Genomic DNA, 20,480 nt, shown 5'->3' on the forward strand with positions numbered 1-20,480 from the left:
ACATTTATAGTAATATAAATCCGGTAGCAGCTGTCTTCAAAGTATTTCTGACTGTTTAGTTTCATAGTTGGTCAATTAAATCGAAAAAAAACTAGGAATCCTATCTAGCCTTTCCCAGCTCAACACTGCCTGGCTGGGGGCTGTGTGCACCTGAAGAGCAGACTGAAAGATTTGTTTTAATAAGTGCTGTGCACAGTAATAAAAGATGGTGTCATTTACATGAAAACGAAAGTCTACTTTGGTGAGACTTTGTCCTTGTGTTTCCGTTCTCATTGTTTTGTTCCACAAGCCAGGTCGTTTTTCTACGTTTTTAATTTCACCTGCTAGAGAAGAGAAGACAACGTGTTTACTAGTCAGACTCCATCTCACAGGCACAAACATGACTCCAATCGTGTTACCACGGTAACCTCCACGGTAACCTCCACGGTAACCTCCAGCCCTTAAATGGGCAGGGGAACATTTCTCTCAGTAATATGTTTTGTTTTTAGAAACATTACAAAGCCTGTTCATCTGTTTTGTTGCTGTAACTTTAGCAGGAAATAACTTTAGCAGGAAATAACTTTAGCAGGAAATAACTTTAGCAGGAAATAACTTTAGCAGGAAATAACTTTAGCAGGAAATAACTTTAGCAGGAAATAACTTTAGCAGGAAATAACTTTAGCAGGAAATAACTTTTGCAGGGAATAACTTTTGCAGGGAATAACTTTTGCAGGGAATAACTTCTGAGTGGCTAGTAGAGTTTTAGATGGTGATGATGGTGATGATGAAGACAGTAGAGGTGATGATGATGGTGGTGATTACGATGATGATGGTGGTGATGGTGGTGGTGATGATGAAGACAGTAGTGGTGATGATGATGATGATGGTGGTGATTACAATGATGGTGATGGTGGTGGTGATGATGAAGACAGTAGAGGTGATGATGATGGTGGTGATTACAATGATGATGGTGGTGATGGTGGTGGTGATGATGAAGACAGTAGTGGTGGTGATGATGATGATGGTGGTTTGTGTGTCTCTCCAGATAGATAATGAGGAGTATGGGGAGGCCCTTTCCCTGGCCCAGGCATACGGTTTAGACTCAGACCTGGTCTACCAGAGACAGTGGAGGAAGAGCACTGTCAGCATCGCCTCCATACAGGACTACCTGGTACACACTCACACACACACTCTCTCTCTCTCTCTCTCACACACACTCTCACTCTCACTCTCTCTCTCTCCCTCTCTCACTCACTCACTCACTCACACTCTCTCTCACACTCTCTCTCAAACTCTCTCACACTCTCTCACACTCTCTCACACACTCTCTCACACTCTCTCACACACTCTCTCACACACTCTCTCACACTCTCTCTCACACTCTCTCTCTCTCTCTGCCTGTCTGTCTCTCTCTCACACTCTCTCTCTCACACTCTCTCTCACACTCTCTCTCACACTCTCTCTCACACTCTCTCTCTCTCACACTCTCTCTCTCACACACTCTCTCTCTCTCTCTCTGCCTGTCTGTCTCTCTCTCTGTCTCACACTCTCTCTCTCTCTCTCACACACTCTCTCTCTCTCTCTGCCTGTCTGTCTCTCTCTCTCTCCCACACTCTCTCTCTCACACTCTCTCTCTCTCTCACACTCTCTCTCTCTCTCTCTCTCACACTCTCTCTCTCTCTCTCTCACACTCTCTCTCTCTCTCTCTCTCTCTCTCTCACACTCTCTCTCTCTCTCTCACACTCTCTCTCTCTCTCTCTCTCTCTCTCACACTCTCTCTATCTCTCTCTGCCTGTCTGTCTCTCTCTCTGTCTGTCTGTGTCTGTGTGTAGAGTAAGATCCATAAAAGATCGTGGGTGCTCCATGAGTGTGTTGAACGTGTCCCAGAGAACGTGGACGCTGCTAAGGAGCTGTTGCAGTACGGCCTGAAGGGGACAGACCTGGAGGCACTCATCGCTATCGGCAACAGAGAGGACGGTGGCAGGCACGTACCCACACCACTTCCTGCTGACTATAATGACTGGATAGCACCATGTACCCACACCACTTCCTGCTGACTATAATGACTGGATAGCACCATGTACCCACACCACTTCCTGCTGACTATAATGACTGGATAGCACCATGTACCCACACCACTTCCTGCTGACTATAATGACTGTCCTGGATAGCACCATGTACCCACATCACTTCCTGCTGACTATAATGACTGTACTGGATAGCACCATGTACCCACACCACTTCCTGCTGACTATAATGACTGGATAGCACCATGTACCCACACCACTTCCTGCTGACTATAATGACTGGATAGCACCATGTACCCACACCACTTCCTGCTGACTATAATGACTGTCCTGGATAGCACCATGTACCCACACCACTTCCTGCTGACTATAATAATGCACCATGCCTTCACGTAGAACATACAGGACCAGTTAAAAGTTTGGACACAACTACATTTTCCAAATTGACTGACCTTCATGTCTTAAAGTAATGATGGACTGTCGTTTCTCTTTGCTTATTTGAGCTGTTCTTGCCATAATATGGACTTGGTCTTTTACCAAATAGTTCTGTCTCCTGTATACCACCCCTACCTTGTCACAACACAACTGATTGGCTCAAACGCATTAAGAAGGAAATAAATTCCACACCTGTTTAATTAAATGCATTCCAGGTGACTACCTCATGAAGCTGGTTGAGAGAATGCCAAACGTGTGCAAAGCTGTCATCAAGGCAAAGGGTGGCTACTTTGAAGAATCTCAAATATGAAATATGTAATATATAACCAAACAGTTCTAAAGATGCCCCTCCCCCTCCGTAGGTTTATCCTATCAGGTGACCTTGATGTTGATGACGCTCCGTACGAGGACTTCCTGTCTGCAGAAAAAGAGATGGAGTTAAAGAGAGAGAAGGAGAGCCGGAAGAGACAGGAGCTCCTGGCCAGGGTCGACTTCAGCAGGTCAGAACACAGAAACAGTCAATCAAACTGTCAGTCAGTCAGCCGGTCTGTCAGCCAATCAACCAGTCAGCCGGTCTGTCAGCCAATCAACCAGTCAGCCGGTCTGTCAGCCGGTCTGTCAGCCTGTCTGTCAGCCAATCAACCAGTCAGCCGGTCTGTCAGCCGGTCTGTCAGCCAATCAACCAGTCAGCCGGTCTGTCAGCCAATCAACCAGTCAGCCGGTCTGTCAGCCGGTCTGTCAGCCGGTCTGTCAGCCGGTCTGTCAGCCGGTCTGTCAGCCGGTCAATCAACCAGTCTGTCAGCCGGTCTGTCAGCCGGTCTGTCAGCCGGTCTGTCAGCCAATCAACCAGTCAGCCGGTCTGTCAGCCGGTCAATCAACCAGTCAGTCAACCGGTCTGTCAGCCGGTCTGTCAGCCGGTCTGTCAGCCGGTCTGTCAGCCAATCAACCAGTCAGCCGGTCTGTCAGCCGGTCTGTCAGCCAATCAACCAGTCAGCCGGTCTGTCAGCCGGTCTGTCAGCCGGTCAATCAACCAGTCTGTCAGCCGGTCTGTCAGCCGGTCTGTCAGCCGGTCTGTCAGCCGGTCTGTCAGCCGGTCTGTCAGCCGGTCTGTCAGCCGGTCTGTCAGCCAATCAACCAGTCAGCCGGTCTGTCAGCCGGTCTGTCAGCCGGTCTGTCAGCCGGTCTGTCAGCCGGTCTGTCAGCCTGTCTGTCAGCCAATCAACCAGTCAGCCGGTCTGTCAGCCTGTCTGTCAGCCAATCAACCAGTCAGCCGGTCTGTCAGCCGGTCAGTCAGCCGGTCAATCAACCAGTCAGTCAACCGGTCTGTCAGCCGGTCTGTCAGCCGGTCTGTCAGCCGGTCTGTCAGCCAATCAACCAGTCAGCCGGTCTGTCAGCCGGTCTGTCAGCCGGTCTGTCAGCCGGTCTGTCAGCCAATCAACCAGTCAGCCGGTCTGTCAGCCGGTCTGTCAGCCGGTCTGTCAGCCGGTCTGTCAGCCGGTCTGTCAGCCGGTCTGTCAGCCGGTCTGTCAGCCGGTCAGGGTTCCATAGTTGTTTTAGTTCCTGTAGAGCTATAATGACGGTCTGTACTGTGGTTAAATCATTTTTTTCTACATCAGGAAACCTACTAATGACATGCTAATGAGGGCGGATATATTCAGTCAACGACAGGACAACTCTACCAGTGTTTACCACGAGCAGCGCCGGCTGGCTGCTCTACAGACCATTACGCCCTCGTTTTCAGTTTGCTACTTTTCGCTTGGTCCTGAAGTTTGCCTCGCCCTGCTAGACTCGTCTTCTATTGATCTAGAACAGGCACCTATCAGACTCGTCTTCTAGTGATCTATTGATCTAGAACAGGCACCTATCAGACTCGTCTTCTATTGATCTAGAACAGGCACCTATCAGACTCGTCTTCTATTGATCTAGAACAGGCACCTATCAGACTCGTCTTCTAGTGATCTATTGATCTAGAACAGACACCTATCAGACTCGTCTTCTATTGATTTAGAACAGGCACCTATCAGACTCGTCTTCTATTGATCTAGAACAGACACCTATCAGACTCGTCTTCTAGCGATCTATTGATCTAGAACAGGCACCTATCAGACTCGTCTTCTATTGATCTAGATCAGACTCGTCTTCTAGCGATCTATTGATCTAGAACAGGCACCTATCAGACTCGTCTTCTATTGATCTAGATCAGACTCGTCTTCTAGCGATCTATTGATTTAGAACAGGCACCTATCAGACTCGTCTTCTATTGATCTAGAACAGACACCTATCAGACTCGTCTTCTAGCGATCTATTGATCTAGAACAGACACCTATCAGACTCGTCTTCTATTGATCTAGAACAGACACCTATCAGACTCGTCTTCTAGCGATCTATTGATCTAGAACAGGCACCTATCAGACTCGTCTTCTAGCGATCTATTGATCTAGAACAGGCACCTATCAGACTCGTCTTCTAGCGATCTATTGATTTAGAACAGGCACCTATCAGACTCGTCTTCTATTGATTTAGAACAGGCACCTATCAGACTCGTCTTCTAGCGATCTATTGATTTAGAACAGGCACCTATCAGACTCGTCTTCTAGCGATCTATTGATCTAGAACAGGCACCTATCAGACTCGTCTTCTAGCGATCTATTGATCTAGAACAGGCACCTATCAGACTCGTCTTCTAGCGATCTATTGATCTAGAACAGGCACCTATCAGACTCGTCTTCTATTGATCTATTGATTTAGAACAGGCACCTATCAGACTCGTCTTCTAGTGATCTAGAACAGGCACCTATCAGACTCGTCTTCTATTGATCTAGAACAGGCACCTATCAGACTCGTCTTCTAGCGATCTATTGATTTAGAACAGGCACCTATCAGACTCGTCTTCTAGTGATCTATTGATTTAGAACAGGCACCTATCAGACTCGTCTTCTAGTGATCTATTGATCTAGAACAGACACCTATCAGACTCGTCTTCTATTGATTTAGAACAGGCACCTATCAGACTCGTCTTCTATTGATCTAGAACAGACACCTATCAGACTCGTCTTCTAGCGATCTATTGATCTAGAACAGACACCTATCAGACTCGTCTTCTATTGATCTAGAACAGACACCTATCAGACTCGTCTTCTAGCGATCTATTGATCTAGAACAGGCACCTATCAGACTCGTCTTCTAGCGATCTATTGATCTAGAACAGGCACCTATCAGACTCGTCTTCTAGCGATCTATTGATTTAGAACAGGCACCTATCAGACTCGTCTTCTAGCGATCTATTGATTTAGAACAGGCACCTATCAGACTCGTCTTCTAGCGATCTATTGATTTAGAACAGGCACCTATCAGACTCGTCTTCTAGCGATCTATTGATCTAGAACAGGCACCTATCAGACTCGTCTTCTAGCGATCTATTGATCTAGAACAGGCACCTATCAGACTCGTCTTCTAGTGATCTAGAACAGGCACCTATCAGGCTCGTCTTCTATTGATCTAGAACAGGCACCTATCAGACTCGTCTTCTAGCGATCTATTGATCTAGAACAGGCACCTATCAGACTCGTCTTCTAGCGATCTATTGATTTAGAACAGGCACCTATCAGACTCGTCTTCTAGCGATCTATTGATTTAGAACAGGCACCTATCAGACTCGTCTTCTAGCGATCTATTGATTTAGAACAGGCACCTATCAGACTCGTCTTCTAGCGATCTATTGATCTAGAACAGGCACCTATCAGACTCGTCTTCTAGCGATCTATTGATCTAGAACAGGCACCTATCAGACTCGTCTTCTAGTGATCTAGAACAGGCACCTATCAGGCTCGTCTTCTATTGATCTAGAACAGGCACCTATCAGACTCGTCTTCTAGCGATCTATTGATCTAGAACAGGCACCTATCAGACTCGTCTTCTAGCGATCTATTGATTTAGAACAGGCACCTATCAGACTCGTCTTCTATTGATTTAGAACAGGCACCTATCAGACTCGTCTTCTAGCGATCTATTGATTTAGAACAGGCACCTATCAGACTCGTCTTCTAGCGATCTATTGATTTAGAACAGGCACCTATCAGACTCGTCTTCTAGCGATCTATTGATCTAGAACAGGCACCTATCAGACTCGTCTTCTAGCGATCTATTGATCTAGAACAGGCACCTATCAGACTCGTCTTCTAGCGATCTATTGATCTAGAACAGGCACCTATCAGACTCGTCTTCTATTGATCTATTGATTTAGAACAGGCACCTATCAGACTCGTCTTCTAGTGATCTAGAACAGGCACCTATCAGACTCGTCTTCTATTGATCTAGAACAGGCACCTATCAGACTCGTCTTCTAGCGATCTATTGATTTAGAACAGGCACCTATCAGACTCGTCTTCTAGTGATCTATTGATTTAGAACAGGCACCTATCAGACTCGTCTTCTAGTGATCTATTGATCTAGAACAGACACCTATCAGACTCGTCTTCTATTGATTTAGAACAGGCACCTATCAGACTCGTCTTCTATTGATCTAGAACAGACACCTATCAGACTCGTCTTCTAGCGATCTATTGACCTAGAACAGGCACCTATCAGACTCGTCTTCTAGCGATCTATTGATCTAGAACAGACACCTATCAGACTCGTCTTCTATTGATCTAGAACAGACACCTATCAGACTCGTCTTCTAGCGATCTATTGATCTAGAACAGGCACCTATCAGACTCGTCTTCTAGCGATCTATTGATCTAGAACAGGCACCTATCAGACTCGTCTTCTAGCGATCTATTGATTTAGAACAGGCACCTATCAGACTCGTCTTCTAGCGATCTATTGATCTAGAACAGGCACCTATCAGACTCGTCTTCTAGCGATCTATTGATTTAGAACAGGCACCTATCAGACTCGTCTTCTAGCGATCTATTGATTTAGAACAGGCACCTATCAGACTCGTCTTCTAGCGATCTATTGATTTAGAACAGGCACCTATCAGACTCGTCTTCTAGCGATCTATTGATCTAGAACAGGCACCTATCAGACTCGTCTTCTAGCGATCTATTGATCTAGAACAGGCACCTATCAGACTCGTCTTCTAGTGATCTAGAACAGGCACCTATCAGGCTCGTCTTCTATTGATCTAGAACAGGCACCTATCAGACTCGTCTTCTAGCGATCTATTGATCTAGAACAGGCACCTATCAGACTCGTCTTCTAGCGATCTATTGATTTAGAACAGGCACCTATCAGACTCGTCTTCTAGCGATCTATTGATTTAGAACAGGCACCTATCAGACTCGTCTTCTAGCGATCTATTGATTTAGAACAGGCACCTATCAGACTCGTCTTCTAGCGATCTATTGATCTAGAACAGGCACCTATCAGACTCGTCTTCTAGCGATCTATTGATCTAGAACAGGCACCTATCAGACTCGTCTTCTAGTGATCTAGAACAGGCACCTATCAGGCTCGTCTTCTATTGATCTAGAACAGGCACCTATCAGACTCGTCTTCTAGCGATCTATTGATTTAGAACAGGCACCTATCAGACTCGTCTTCTAGCGATCTATTGATCTAGAACAGGCACCTATCAGACTCGTCTTCTAGCGATCTATTGATCTAGAACAGGCACCTATCAGACTCGTCTTCTAGCGATCTATTGATCTAGAACAGGCACCTATCAGACTCGTCTTCTAGCGATCTATTGATCTAGAACAGGCACCTATCAGACTCGTCTTCTATTGATCTAGAACAGGCACCTATCAGACTCGTCTTCTAGCGATCTATTGATTTAGAACAGGCACCTATCAGACTCGTCTTCTAGCGATCTATTGATCTAGAACAGGCACCTATCAGACTCGTCTTCTAGCGATCTATTGATTCGTCTTCTAGCGATCTATTGATCTAGAACAGGCACTTATCAGTCACAAAGCCAGCGATGACCGGTAAACTTTGACAAGTCTGCTGTGTGTCCCACCTCAGTACCTGGGTGTGTGTGTGGTGTGTGTGTGGTGTGTGTGTGGTGTGTGTGTGGTGTGGTGTGGTGTGTGTGTGGTGTGTGTGTGGTGTGTGTGTGGTGTGTGTGTGGTGTGTGTGTGGTGTGTGGTGTGTGTGTGTGGTGTGTGGGGTGTGGTGTGTGTGTGCACTACGGTTGCAGTGGGATTTCTTTACACAGAAGGGGAGAAGGAGAGAACGCACAATACTCCTTCATCGTCTGTGAGTCAATTTGTCCGTCTCGTAAAATGTGTTTAACGACGAGTCCAAATCCTCTCTATTGTCTTCCGGCACATTCCATTTCTGGCCTTTGGTCTTTTCATAAAGTGCATCGGCTTACTGTGCTTGGATTGACAAACGGTCAAGGTTCACTAGTTTAGAAATGGTCTCTTGACTGAGTAAAGTCCATCTGATATTTCTTGACGTCCATAAATCAGATGACATAGTTGTACAGTGCCTTCAGAAAGTATTCAGACCCCTTGACTTAAACCACATTTTGTTTTTGTCTACACACACTACCCCCATAATGACAAAGTGAAAACAATAATTTAATTTTTTTTTTTTTTTTGGGGGGGGGGGGCTAAATTTAGAAAGTTAAATACATAAATATCTCACAAGTATTCACAACACATTAGTCTTTTTGGGTCTTTAAAAACGGCGCACACCTGGATTGTACAATATTTGCACATGTATTCTTTAAAAAATGATTTAAGCTCTTAAGTTGGTTGTTGATCATTACTAGACAACCATTTTGAAGTAGTATCATATGTTTTCAAGACGATTTAAGTCAAACTTGTGTTTTAGGTTATTGTCCTGCTGAAAGGTGAATCTGTCTCCCAGTGTCTGTTGGAAAGCAGACAATCAGGTTTTCCTCTAGGATTTGGCCTGTGGTTAGTCCTATATCTTTTCTTTTTTATCCTGAAAAACTCCCCAGTCCTTGCCGATGACAAGCATACCAATAACATGATGCAGCAACCACCATGCATTCTATTCAGGACACATTGTTTTGCAATTTTACATTAGCCCTTCGTTACAAACAGGATGCATATTTTGTAATATATTTATTCTGTACAGGCTTCCTTCTTTTCACTCTGTCATTTAGGTTAGTATTGTGGAGTAACTACAATGTTGTTGATCCATCCTCAGTTGCCTCCTATCACAGCCATCTAACTGTTAGACTGATGCACCGGTGTGTCAATAGACAAAAAGCAACACAATGGGAACAAAAATCCCCAGCAAAATATGTCAGTTTAAGCCTTCAGCGTCTGTGTTGGGAGGTGGATGAGCTACAGCTGTGTTTGGGAGGTGGATGAGCTACAGCTGTGTTTGGGAGGTGGATGAGCTACAGCTGTGTTTGGGAGGTGGATGAGCTACAGCTGTGTTTGGGAGGTGGATGAGCTACAGCTGTGTTTGGGAGGTGGATGAGCTACAGCTGTGTTTGGGAGGTGGATGAGCTACAGCTGTGTTTGGGAGGTGGGTGAGCTACAGCTGTGTTTGGGAGGTGGGTGAGCTACAGCTGTGTTTGGGAGGTGGATGAGCTACAGCTGTGTTTGGGAGGTGGATGAGCTACAGCTGTGTTTGGGAGGTGGATGAGCTACAGCTGTGTTTGGGAGGTGGATGAGCTACAGCTGTGTTGGGAGGTGGATGAGCTACAGTTGTGTTGGGAGGTGGATGAGCTACAGCTGTGTTGGGAGGTGGATGAGCTACAGCTGTGTTTGGGAGGTGGATGAGCTACAGCTGTGTTTGGGAGGTGGATGAGCTACAGCTGTGTTTGGGAGGTGGATGAGCTACAGCTGTGTTTGGGAGGTGGATGAGCTACAGCTGTGTTTGGGAGGTGGATGAGCTACAGCTGTATTTGGGAGGTGGATGAGCTACAGCTGTATTTGGGAGGTGGATGAGCTACAGCTGTGTTTGGGAGGTGGATGAGCTACAGCTGTGTTTGGGAGGTGGATGAGCTACAGCTGTGATTGGGAGGTGGATGAGCTACAGCTGTGATTGGGAGGTGGATGAGCTACAGCTGTGTTTGGGAGGTGGATGAGCTACAGCTGTGTTTGGGAGGTGGATGAGCTACAGCTGTGTTTGGGAGGTGGATGAGCTACAGCTGTGTTTGGGAGGTGGATGAGCTACAGCTGTGTTTGGGAGGTGGATGAGCTACAGCTGTGTTTTGGAGGTGGATGGGCTACAGCTGTGTTTGGGAGGTGGATGAGCTACAGCTGTGTTTGGGAGGTGGATGAGCTACAGCTGTGTTTGGGAGGTGGATGAGCTACAGCTGTGTTTGGGAGGTGGATGAGCTACAGCTGTGTTTGGGAGGTGGATGAGCTACAGCTGTGTTTGGGAGGTGGATGAGCTACAGCTGTGATTGGGAGGTGGATGAGCTACAGCTGTGTTTGGGAGGTGGATGAGCTACAGCTGTGTTTGGGAAGTGGATGAGCTACAGCTGTGATTGGGAGGTGGATGAGCTACAGCTGTGTTTGGGAGGTGGATGAGCTACAGCTGTATTTGGGAGGTGGATGAGCTACAGCTACAGCTACATTTACCCCTCTCTCTACCACTACATTTACCCTCTCTACCACTACATTTACCCCTCTCTACCACTACATTTACCCCTCTCTCTCTACCACTACATTTACCCCTCTCTCCCACTACATTTACCCCTCTCTCTCTACCACTACATTTACCCCTCTCTCCCACTACATTTACCCCTCTCTCTACCACTACATTTACCCCTCTCTCTACCACTACATTTACCCCTCTCTACCACTACATTTACCCCTCTCTCTACCACTACTTGTACCCCTCTCTACCACTACATTTACCCCTCTCTCTCTACCACTACATTTACCCCTCTCTCTATACCACTACATTTACCCCTCTCTCTCTACCACTACATTTACCCCTCTCTCTCTACCACTACATTTACCCCTCTCTCTCTACCACTACATTTACCCCTCTCTCTCTACCACTACATTTACCCCTCTCTACCACTACATTTACCCCCCTCTCTACCACTACATTTACCCCCCTCTCTACCACTACATTTACCCCTCTCTCTCTACCACTACATTTACCCCTCTCTCTCTACCACTACATTTACCCCTCTCTCTCTACCACTACATTTACCCCTCTCTCTCTACCACTACATTTACCCCTCTCTCTACCACTACTTGTACCCCTCTCTCTACCACTACATTTACCCCTCTCTCTACCCCTCTCTCCCACTACATTTACCCCTATCTCTACCACTACATTTACCCCTCTCTCTCTACCACTACATTTACCCCTCTCTCTCTACCACTACATTTACCCCTCTCTCTCTACCACTACATTGACCCCTCTCTCTCTACCACTACATTGACCCCTCTCTCTCTACCACTACATTTACCCCTCTCTCTCTACCACTACATTTACCCCTCTCTCTCTACCACTACATTTACCCCTCTCTCTCTACCACTACATTTACCCCTCTCTCTACCACTACTTGTACCCCTCTCTCTACCACTACATTTACCCCTCTCTCTACCCCTCTCTCCCACTACATTTACCCCTCTCTCTACCACTACATTTACCCCTCTCTCTCCCACTACATTTCCCCCTCTCTACCACTACATTTACCCCTCTCTACCACTACATTGACCCCTCTCTCTCTACCACTACATTGACCCCTCTCTCTCTACCACTACATTGACCCCTCTCTCTCTACCACTACATTGACCCCTCTCTCTCTACCACTACATTGACCCCTCTCTCTCTACCACTACATTTACCCCTCTCTCTACCCCTCTCTCCCACTACATTTACCCCTCTCTCTACCACTACATTTACCCCTCTCTACCACTACATTTCCCCCTCTCTACCACTACATTTCCCCCTCTCTACCACTACATTTACCCCTCTCTACCACTACATTTACCCCTCTCTACCACTACATTGACCCCTCTCTCTCTACCACTACATTGACCCCTCTCTCTCTACCACTACATTGACCCCTCTCTCTCTACCACTACATTTACCCCTCTCTCTCTACCACTACATTGACCCCTCTCTCTCTACCACTACATTGACCCCTCTCTCTCTACCACTACATTTACCCCTCTCTCTCTACCACTACATTTACCCCTCTCTCTCTACCACTACATTTACCCTTCTCTCTCTACCACTACATTTACCCCTCTCTCTCTACCACTACATTTACCCCTCTCTCTCTCTACCATTACATTTATCCCTCTCTCTACCACTACATTTACCCCTCTCTCTCTCTACCACTACATTTACCCCTCTCTCTCTACCACTACATTTACCCCTCTCTCTACCACTACATTTACCCCTCTCTCTCTACCACTACATTTATCCCTCTCTCTACCACTACATTTACCCCTCTCTCTCTCTACCACTACATTTACCCTTCTCTCTCTACCACTACATTTACCCTTCTCTCTCTACCACTACATTTACCCCTCTCTCTCTCTACCACTACATTTACCCCTCTCTCTCTCTACCACTACATTTACCCCTCTCTCTCTACCACTACATTTACCCCTCTCTCTCTCTACCACTACATTTACCCCTCTCTCTCTCTACCACTACATTTACCCCTCTCTCTCTCTACCACTACATTTACCCCTCTCTCTCTACCACTACATTTACCCCTCTCTCTCTACCACTACATTTACCCCTCTCTCTCTACCACTACATTTACCCCTCTCTCTCTCCCACTACATTTACCCCTCTCTCTCTCCCACTACATTTACCCCTCTCTCTCTACCACTACATTTACCCCTCTCTCAACCACTACATTTACCCCTCTCTACCACTACATTTACCCCTCTCTCTCTACCACTACATTTTTGTGTTGTTCAGTCTCCCTGTGATACTGTAATATTTCCACAGAGATGAAGAAATTGCAACCAGATCAGATTGTAGTAAGATGCTGATCTGACAGCTTTGAGACACACACAGTCTGCCTACATTAGACCGTGTCTGATGGGCCCTGTACCAAAGTAGTGCACGGTATAGGGAATAGGGTACTAGGGATGTTGTGGTACTCTGGGCCTGTGTTATAAAGTGTTTTCCAATAGGAGTGCTGACCTAGGATACATTTTAATGGACGAGGTGCACGTAATGCAACACCAGCACTTCTCCTCTGACGTGCTTTATGTCCCTCTGGTGTTTCCATCCAGGATTTACCTCAGTGATTTACCTAAAAGGCTCAGAACTACACGGACTGGATTTCTCTTTCCATCTCCGCGGACCGGCGCCCGTGTCTCACCGGGCCATGTCTCCGGAGGACCTATTCTCACTTGGGTTCAAAGGCCACTGGTCCTGGCTTTTACATAACAGTGGTCAACGTCAACGCCTTCTCACATTGCAACTGTCTGGCTTGTTGATTCTGCTCTTTTCCAGTCATCACTGTCAGCCCCAGCTAGCACCATTTCCCTAGTACAATATAAGGGTGTATATGCTAGTGCAGCGCTGGTGTCTGTGTGGACGGGCGGCGCTGGTGGCGGGCGGAGCTGGTGGCGGGCGGCGCTGGTGGCGGGCGGCGCTGGTGACGGGCGGCGCTGGTGGCTGGTGGCGGGCGGAGCTGGTGACGGGCGGCGCGGGCGGCGCTGGTGACGGGCGGCGCTGGTGGCGGGCGGCGCTGGTGAAGGGCGGCGCTGGTGGCTGGTGGCGGGCGGAGCTGGTGACGGGCAGAGCTGGTGATGGGTGGATGGATGGAGCTGGTGTCTGCGTGGATGGGCGGAGCTGGTGTCTGCGTGGGCGGGCGGAGCTGGTGTCTGCGTGGGCGGGCGGAGCTGGTGTCTGCTTTTGCGGGCGGAGCTGGTGGCGGGCGGCGCTGGTGACGGGCGGCGCTGGTGACGGGCAGAGCTGGTGATGGGTGGATGGATGGAGCTGGTGTCTGCGTGGGCGGGCGGAGCTGGTGTCTGCGTGGCGTTAGCCGTGGACAGATCTCTGAGCAGTTAAGCTGTGGTCGGTATCTTGAGGTCACCAGTCATGTCCGGGTTGAGCCTCTGATCCTGTGTGATTTTATGCTCAGAATCAAATTCTTACTACAGTGATGACGACGTGTGTTTGAGTTCATCTCTGGTTAATTTGTGATTTCTATCCAGTGACTGGTGCTTGTTGATTTGTGTTCCTTACTTGGCCATTACAGAGGTACTGAGTCTCTGCTCATGTGTAATTGGCTACTTAGTCAATGCTAACGACTTAGTCAATGCTAATGACTTAGTCAATGCTAACTACTTAGTCAATGCTAACGACTTAGTAAATGCTTACTACTTAGCATGAGGACTGCAGATGTGGCCAGGGCAATAAATTATAATGTCTGTACTGTGAGACGCCTAAGACAGTACTACAGGGAGACAGGACGGACAGGTGATCGTCCTCGCAGTGGCAGACCACGTGTAACACCTGCACAGGATCGGTACATGTGAACATCACACCTGCAGGACAGGTACAGGAAGGCAACAACTGCCCGAGTTACACCAGGAACACACAATCCCTCCATCAGTGCTCAGACTGTCCGCAATAGGCTGAGAGAGGCTGGACTGAGGGCTTGTAGGCCTGTTGTAAGGCAGGTCCTCACCAGACATCACTGGCAACAACATCGCCTATGGGCACAAACCCACCGTCGCTGGACCAGACAGGACTGGCAAAAAGTGCTCTTCACTGACGAGTCGCGGTTTTGTCTCACCAGGGGTGATGGTCGGATTTGCGTTTATCGTGGAAGGAATGAGCGTTACACTGAAGCCTGTACTCTGGAGCGGGATCGATTTGGAGGTGGAGGGTCCATCATGATCTGGTGCGGTGTGTCACATCGGACTGAGCTTATAGTCATTGCAGGCAATCTCAACGCTGTGCGTTACAGGGAAGTGGTACCCTTCCTGCAGGCTCATCCTGACATGACCCTCCAGCATGACAATGCCACCAGCCATTCTCTGCGTGATTTCCTGCAAGACAGGAATGTCGGTGTTCTGCCATGGCCAGCGACGAGCCCGGATCTCAAACTCACTGAGCACGTCTGGGACTTGTTGGATCGGAGGGTGAGGGCTAGGGGCCATTCCCCCCCAGAGATGTCTGGGACCTGTTGGATCGGAGGGTGAGGGCTAGGGCCATTCCCCCCAGAGATGTCTGGGACCTGTTGGATCGGAGGGTGAGGGCTAGGGCCATTCCCCCCCAGAGATGTCTGGGACCTGTTGGATCGGAGGGTGAGGGCTAAGGCCATTCCCTCCAGAGATGTCTGGGACCTGTTGGATCGGAGGGTGAGGGTTAAGGCCATTCTCCCCAGAGATGTCTGGGACCTGTTGGATCGGAGGGTGAGGCCTAGGGCCATTCCCCCCAGAGATGTCTGGGACCTGTTGGATCGGAGGGTGAGGGCTAAGGCCATTCCCTCCAGAGATGTCTGGGACCTGTTGGATCGGAGGGTGAGGGTTAAGGCCATTCCCCCCAGAGATGTCTGGGACCTGTTGGATCGGAGGGTGAGGGCTAGGGCCATTCCCCCCCAGAGATGTCTGGGACCTGTTTGATCGGAGGGTGAGGGCTAAGGCCATTCCCTCCAGAGATGTCTGGGACCTGTTGGATCGGAGGGTGAGGGTTAAGGCCATTCCCCCCAGAGATGTCTGGGACCTGTTGGATTGGAGGGTGAGGGCTAGGGCCATTCCCCCCCAGAGATGTCTGGGACCTGTTGGATCGGAGGGTGAGGGCTAAGGCCATTACCCCCAGAGATGTCTGGGACCTGTTGGATCGGAGGGTGAGGGCTAAGGCCATTCCCCCCAGAGATGTCTTGGACCTGTTGGATCGGAGGGTGAGGGCTAGGGCCATTCCCCCCTGAAATGTCTGGGAACTGTTGGATCGGAGGGTGAGGGCTAGGGCCATTCCCCCCTGAAATGTCTGGGAACTGTTGGATCGGAGGGTGAGGGCTAGGGCCATTCCCCCCTGAAGTGTTTGGGAACTTGCAGGTGCCTTGGTGGAAGAGTGGGGTAACATCTCACAGCAAGAACTAACTAATCTGGTGCAGTCCATGAGGAGGAGATTCACTGCAGTACTTAATGCAGCTGGTGGCCACATCAGATATTGACTGTTACTTTTGATTTTGACTTCCCTCTTTGTTCACGTGCAAAGTATTAGCATTTCTATCGGCGCAGTTTTCAGCTGTGTAGTGAAGTCCTTTGTCTTTTCTCCCGCTCTTTCTTACATGCTCCTCCCGTTCCATCATATTAGTGTAGTCCACTAGGGACTTTTTATTGCAGTATGTAGTAATCAGTGTGTAACCTATTCTGTTTGTGCATGTAATAATGTGTGGTTAGTTAGTTAGTTAGTAAATATATAATTAAGCCGATGTGTATATCGCTGATTCATATTTTATGCTAGGGTTTTGCAACATTCAGAAAGTGACTGATAGAAGAACAATTAATGAATGACTGAAATGTGATTTTTATCTTTAGAGTTAATTCAGAAAACGGCTACTTTTTCATGGTTCCCCAAAATTGCCGATGAGTTAGTTGTTACATGTGTAATTTAATCATCGTGATAATTAAACAGTTAATCAATTTGATAAAACCTTCATCACATTTCTGACACGACTTCGTCAATGATTACTACTCAGTCAATGCTTACTGTTTAGTTAATGCTTACTACTCAATGATTACTACTCAGTCAATGCTTACTGTTTAGTCAATGCTTACTAGTCAATGCTTACTACTCAGTCAGTGCTTACTACTCAGTCAGTGCTTACTACTCAATGATTACTACTCAGTCAGTGCTTACTACTCAATGATTACTACTCAGTCAGTGCTTACTACTCAGTCAGTGCTTACTACTCAGTCAATGCTTACTGTTTAGTCAGTGCTTACTACTCAATGCTTACTACTCAGTCAGTGCTTACTACTCAATGATTACTACTCAGTCAGTGCTTACTGTTTAGTTAATGCTTACTACTCAGTCAATGCTTACTACTCAATGATTACTACTTAGTCAATGCTTACTGTTTAGTCAGTGCTTACTACTCAATGATTACTACTTAGTCAGTGCTTACTACTCAGTCAATGCTTACTACTCAATGATTACTACTTAGTCAATGCTTACTGTTTAGTCAGTGCTTACTACTCAATGATTACTACTTAGTCAGTGCTTACTACTCAGTCAATGCTTACTACTCAATGATTACTACTCAGTCAGTGCTTACTATTCAGTCAGTGCTTACTACTCAATGATTACTACTCAGTCAGTGCTTACTACTCAGTCAATGCTTACTGTTTAGTCAATACTTACTACTCAATGATTACTACTCAGTCAGTGCTTACTACTCAGTCAGTGCTTACTACTCAATGATTACTACTCAGTGCTTACTACTCAGTCGGTACTAACGACTCTGTCGACAGTACAGAAATAGTATGAAAGCTGGAAATTGTCCAACCCCCAGTGTTTACTACAGTCATGACCAGTGTTTACTACAGTCATGACCAGTGTTTACTACAGTCATGACCCGTGTTTACTACAGTCATGACCCGTGTTTACTACAGTGATGACCCGTGTTTATTACAGTGATGACCCGTGTTTATTACAGTCATGACCAGTGTTTACTACAGTCATGACCAGTGTTTACTACAGTCATGACCCGTGTTTACTACAGTGATGACCCGTGTTTATTACAGTCATGACCAGTGTTTACTACAGTCATGACCAGTGTTTACTACAGTCATGACCAGTGTTTACTACAGTCATGACCAGTGTTTACTACAGTCATGACCAGTGTTTACTACAGTCATGACCAGTGTTTACTACAGTCATGACCAGTGTTTACTACAGTCATGACCAGTGTTTACTACAGTCATGACCAGTGTTTACTACAGTCATGACCAGTGTTTACTACAGTCATGACCCGTGTTTACTACAGTCATGACCCGTGTTTACTACAGTCATGACCCGTGTTTACTACAGTCATGACCCGTGTTTACAACAGGCATGACCAGTGTTTACTACAGTCATGACCCGTGTTTACTACAGTCATGACCAGTGTTTACTACAGTCATGACCAGTGTTTACTACAGTCATGACCAGTGTTTACTACAGTCATGACCCGTGTTTACTACAGTCATTACCAGTGTTTTGTTTTATACGTGAACACCCTACAATGTTTGAGTTTCTGGGGTCAAGAGTGGTTGACTTCCGGTCAGAATGAAATGCTTACTACTGTGTTTTTAATGTTGTCTCCGTGGTCATCGTGGTTGTTTTGCGGTCCTGCAGGTTGACCCTGGAGCAGAAGGAGTTGTGTCGGAGCAGACTGAAGCTGCTGTGTTACCTGGACCGCCTGGCCACCTACGAGGTAAGACCGCAAACTACAGCTCTTCTCTTCTCCAAAAAAGTTGTTCTGAAATAGACCTGAGACTCCTCCATGGACCCGAATAAATAACGTTTTAAAATATGGAGGCCAGGTCCGACTGGACCCGAAGACGACCAGACCCGACCCCGTATCAGACCCGCTCGGGTCCGATCCGAGTGGGGGAAGCAACAGAAAATATATATTAATGCATGAACCAAGGGAGAGAGGAATGGGGCTGGTAGGAGGGGCCTGCTGTGTGTTTGTGACCTGCTGGGTTTTTGTGGCTGAGTGGCGCGAGGAGGAGCGAGACTGTAGTTACCTGTACTGAACCTCGAGAGCAGTGGTTCTCAAACGTTTTATCATCCCATACCCCTTCAAACATTCAACCTCCAGCTGTACCTCCTCTAGCACCAGGGTCAGCTGTACCCCCCTCTAGCACCAGGGTCAGCTGTACCTCCTCTAGCACCAGGGTCAGCTGTACCCCCCTCTAGCACCAGGGTCAGCTGTACCTCCTCTAGCACCAGGGTCAGCTGTACCCCCTCTAGCACCAGGGTCAGCTGTACCCCCTCTAGCACCAGGGTCAGCTGTACCCCCTCTAGCACCAGGGTCAGCTGTACCCCCTCTAGCACCAGGGTCAGCTGTACCCCCTCTAGCACCAGGGTCAGCTGTACCCCCTCTATCACCAAGGTCATCTGTACCCCCTCTAGCACCAGGGTCAGCTGTACCCCCTCTAGCACCAGGGTCAGCTGTACCCCCTCTAGCGCCAGGGTCAGCTGTACCCCCTCTAGCGCCAGGGTCAGCTGTACCCCCTCTAGCGCCAGGGTCAGCTGTACCCCCTCTAGCGCCAGGGTCAGCTGTACCCCCTCTAGCGCCAGGGTCAGCTGTACCCCCTCTAGCACCAGGGTCAGCTGTACCCCCTCTAGCACCAGGGTCAGCTGTACCCCCTCTAGCACCAGGGTCAGCTGTACCCCCTCTAGCACCAGGGTCAGCTGTACCCCCTCTAGCACCAGGGTCAGCTGTACCCCCTCTAGCACCAGGGTCAGCTGTACCCCCTCTAGCACCAGGGTCAGCTGTACCCCCTCTAGCACCAGGGTCAGCTGTACCCCCTCTAGCACCAGGGTCAGCACACTCTCAAATGTTGTTTTTTTGCCATCATTGTAAGCCTGCCACACACACACTATACGATACATTTATTAAACATAAGAATGAGTGTGAGTTTTTGTCACGACCCGGCTCGTGGGAAGTGACGAAGACCTCTTATAGGACCAGGGCACAAATAATAATATAATAACAATCAATAATGTTGGTCTTTATTTAATCATCTTACATTAAACTTTATTTGTTCATAGAAAATGGTGAATAACTCAACACAGGTTAATGAGAAGGATGTGCTTGAAATGATGCACATAACTCTGCAATGTTGGGTTGTATTGGAGAGAGTCTCAGTCTTAAATCATTTCCCACACACAGTCTCTGCCTGTGTTTAGTCTTCATGCTAGTGAGGGCTGAGAATCCACTCTCACATCGGTACGTGGTTGCAAAGGGCATTAGTGTCTCGACAGATTTCCCAAGGCTTCTGATTTTAAATTCAGTTTTTCACAGAACCGCTTGTTGCAACATCGATGAGGCTGTTTAAGATATTGTTAAGTGGACTGGAGGCAGGGCATGAAGAGGATAACGAATCCAGTTGTTTTGTGTCGTCTGTTTCGGGAAAGTACCTGCGTAATCGCGCACCCATC

At 47.7% G+C, this 20,480-nt stretch overlaps 1 protein-coding gene across 1 annotated transcript in view; it reads left to right on the forward strand.

The window, feature by feature from the left end:
• The window catches only part of nbas (NBAS subunit of NRZ tethering complex), a 296,853-nt gene that overhangs the window by 42,027 nt on the left and 234,346 nt on the right, over positions 1 to 20,480 (forward strand). Inside the window, 4 exon segments of the mRNA XM_090233327.1 lie at positions 1,025 to 1,150; positions 1,812 to 1,963; positions 2,804 to 2,941; positions 18,666 to 18,744. Coding sequence (XP_090089453.1) covers positions 1,025 to 1,150; positions 1,812 to 1,963; positions 2,804 to 2,941; positions 18,666 to 18,744 — 495 coding nt within the window.

The sequence above is a fragment of the Oncorhynchus mykiss genome, chromosome 4 (genome assembly GCF_057628025.1).
Source record: "Oncorhynchus mykiss isolate SJ-2025 chromosome 4, ASM5762802v1, whole genome shotgun sequence".
Classification (NCBI taxonomy): Eukaryota; Metazoa; Chordata; class Actinopteri; order Salmoniformes; family Salmonidae; genus Oncorhynchus; species Oncorhynchus mykiss.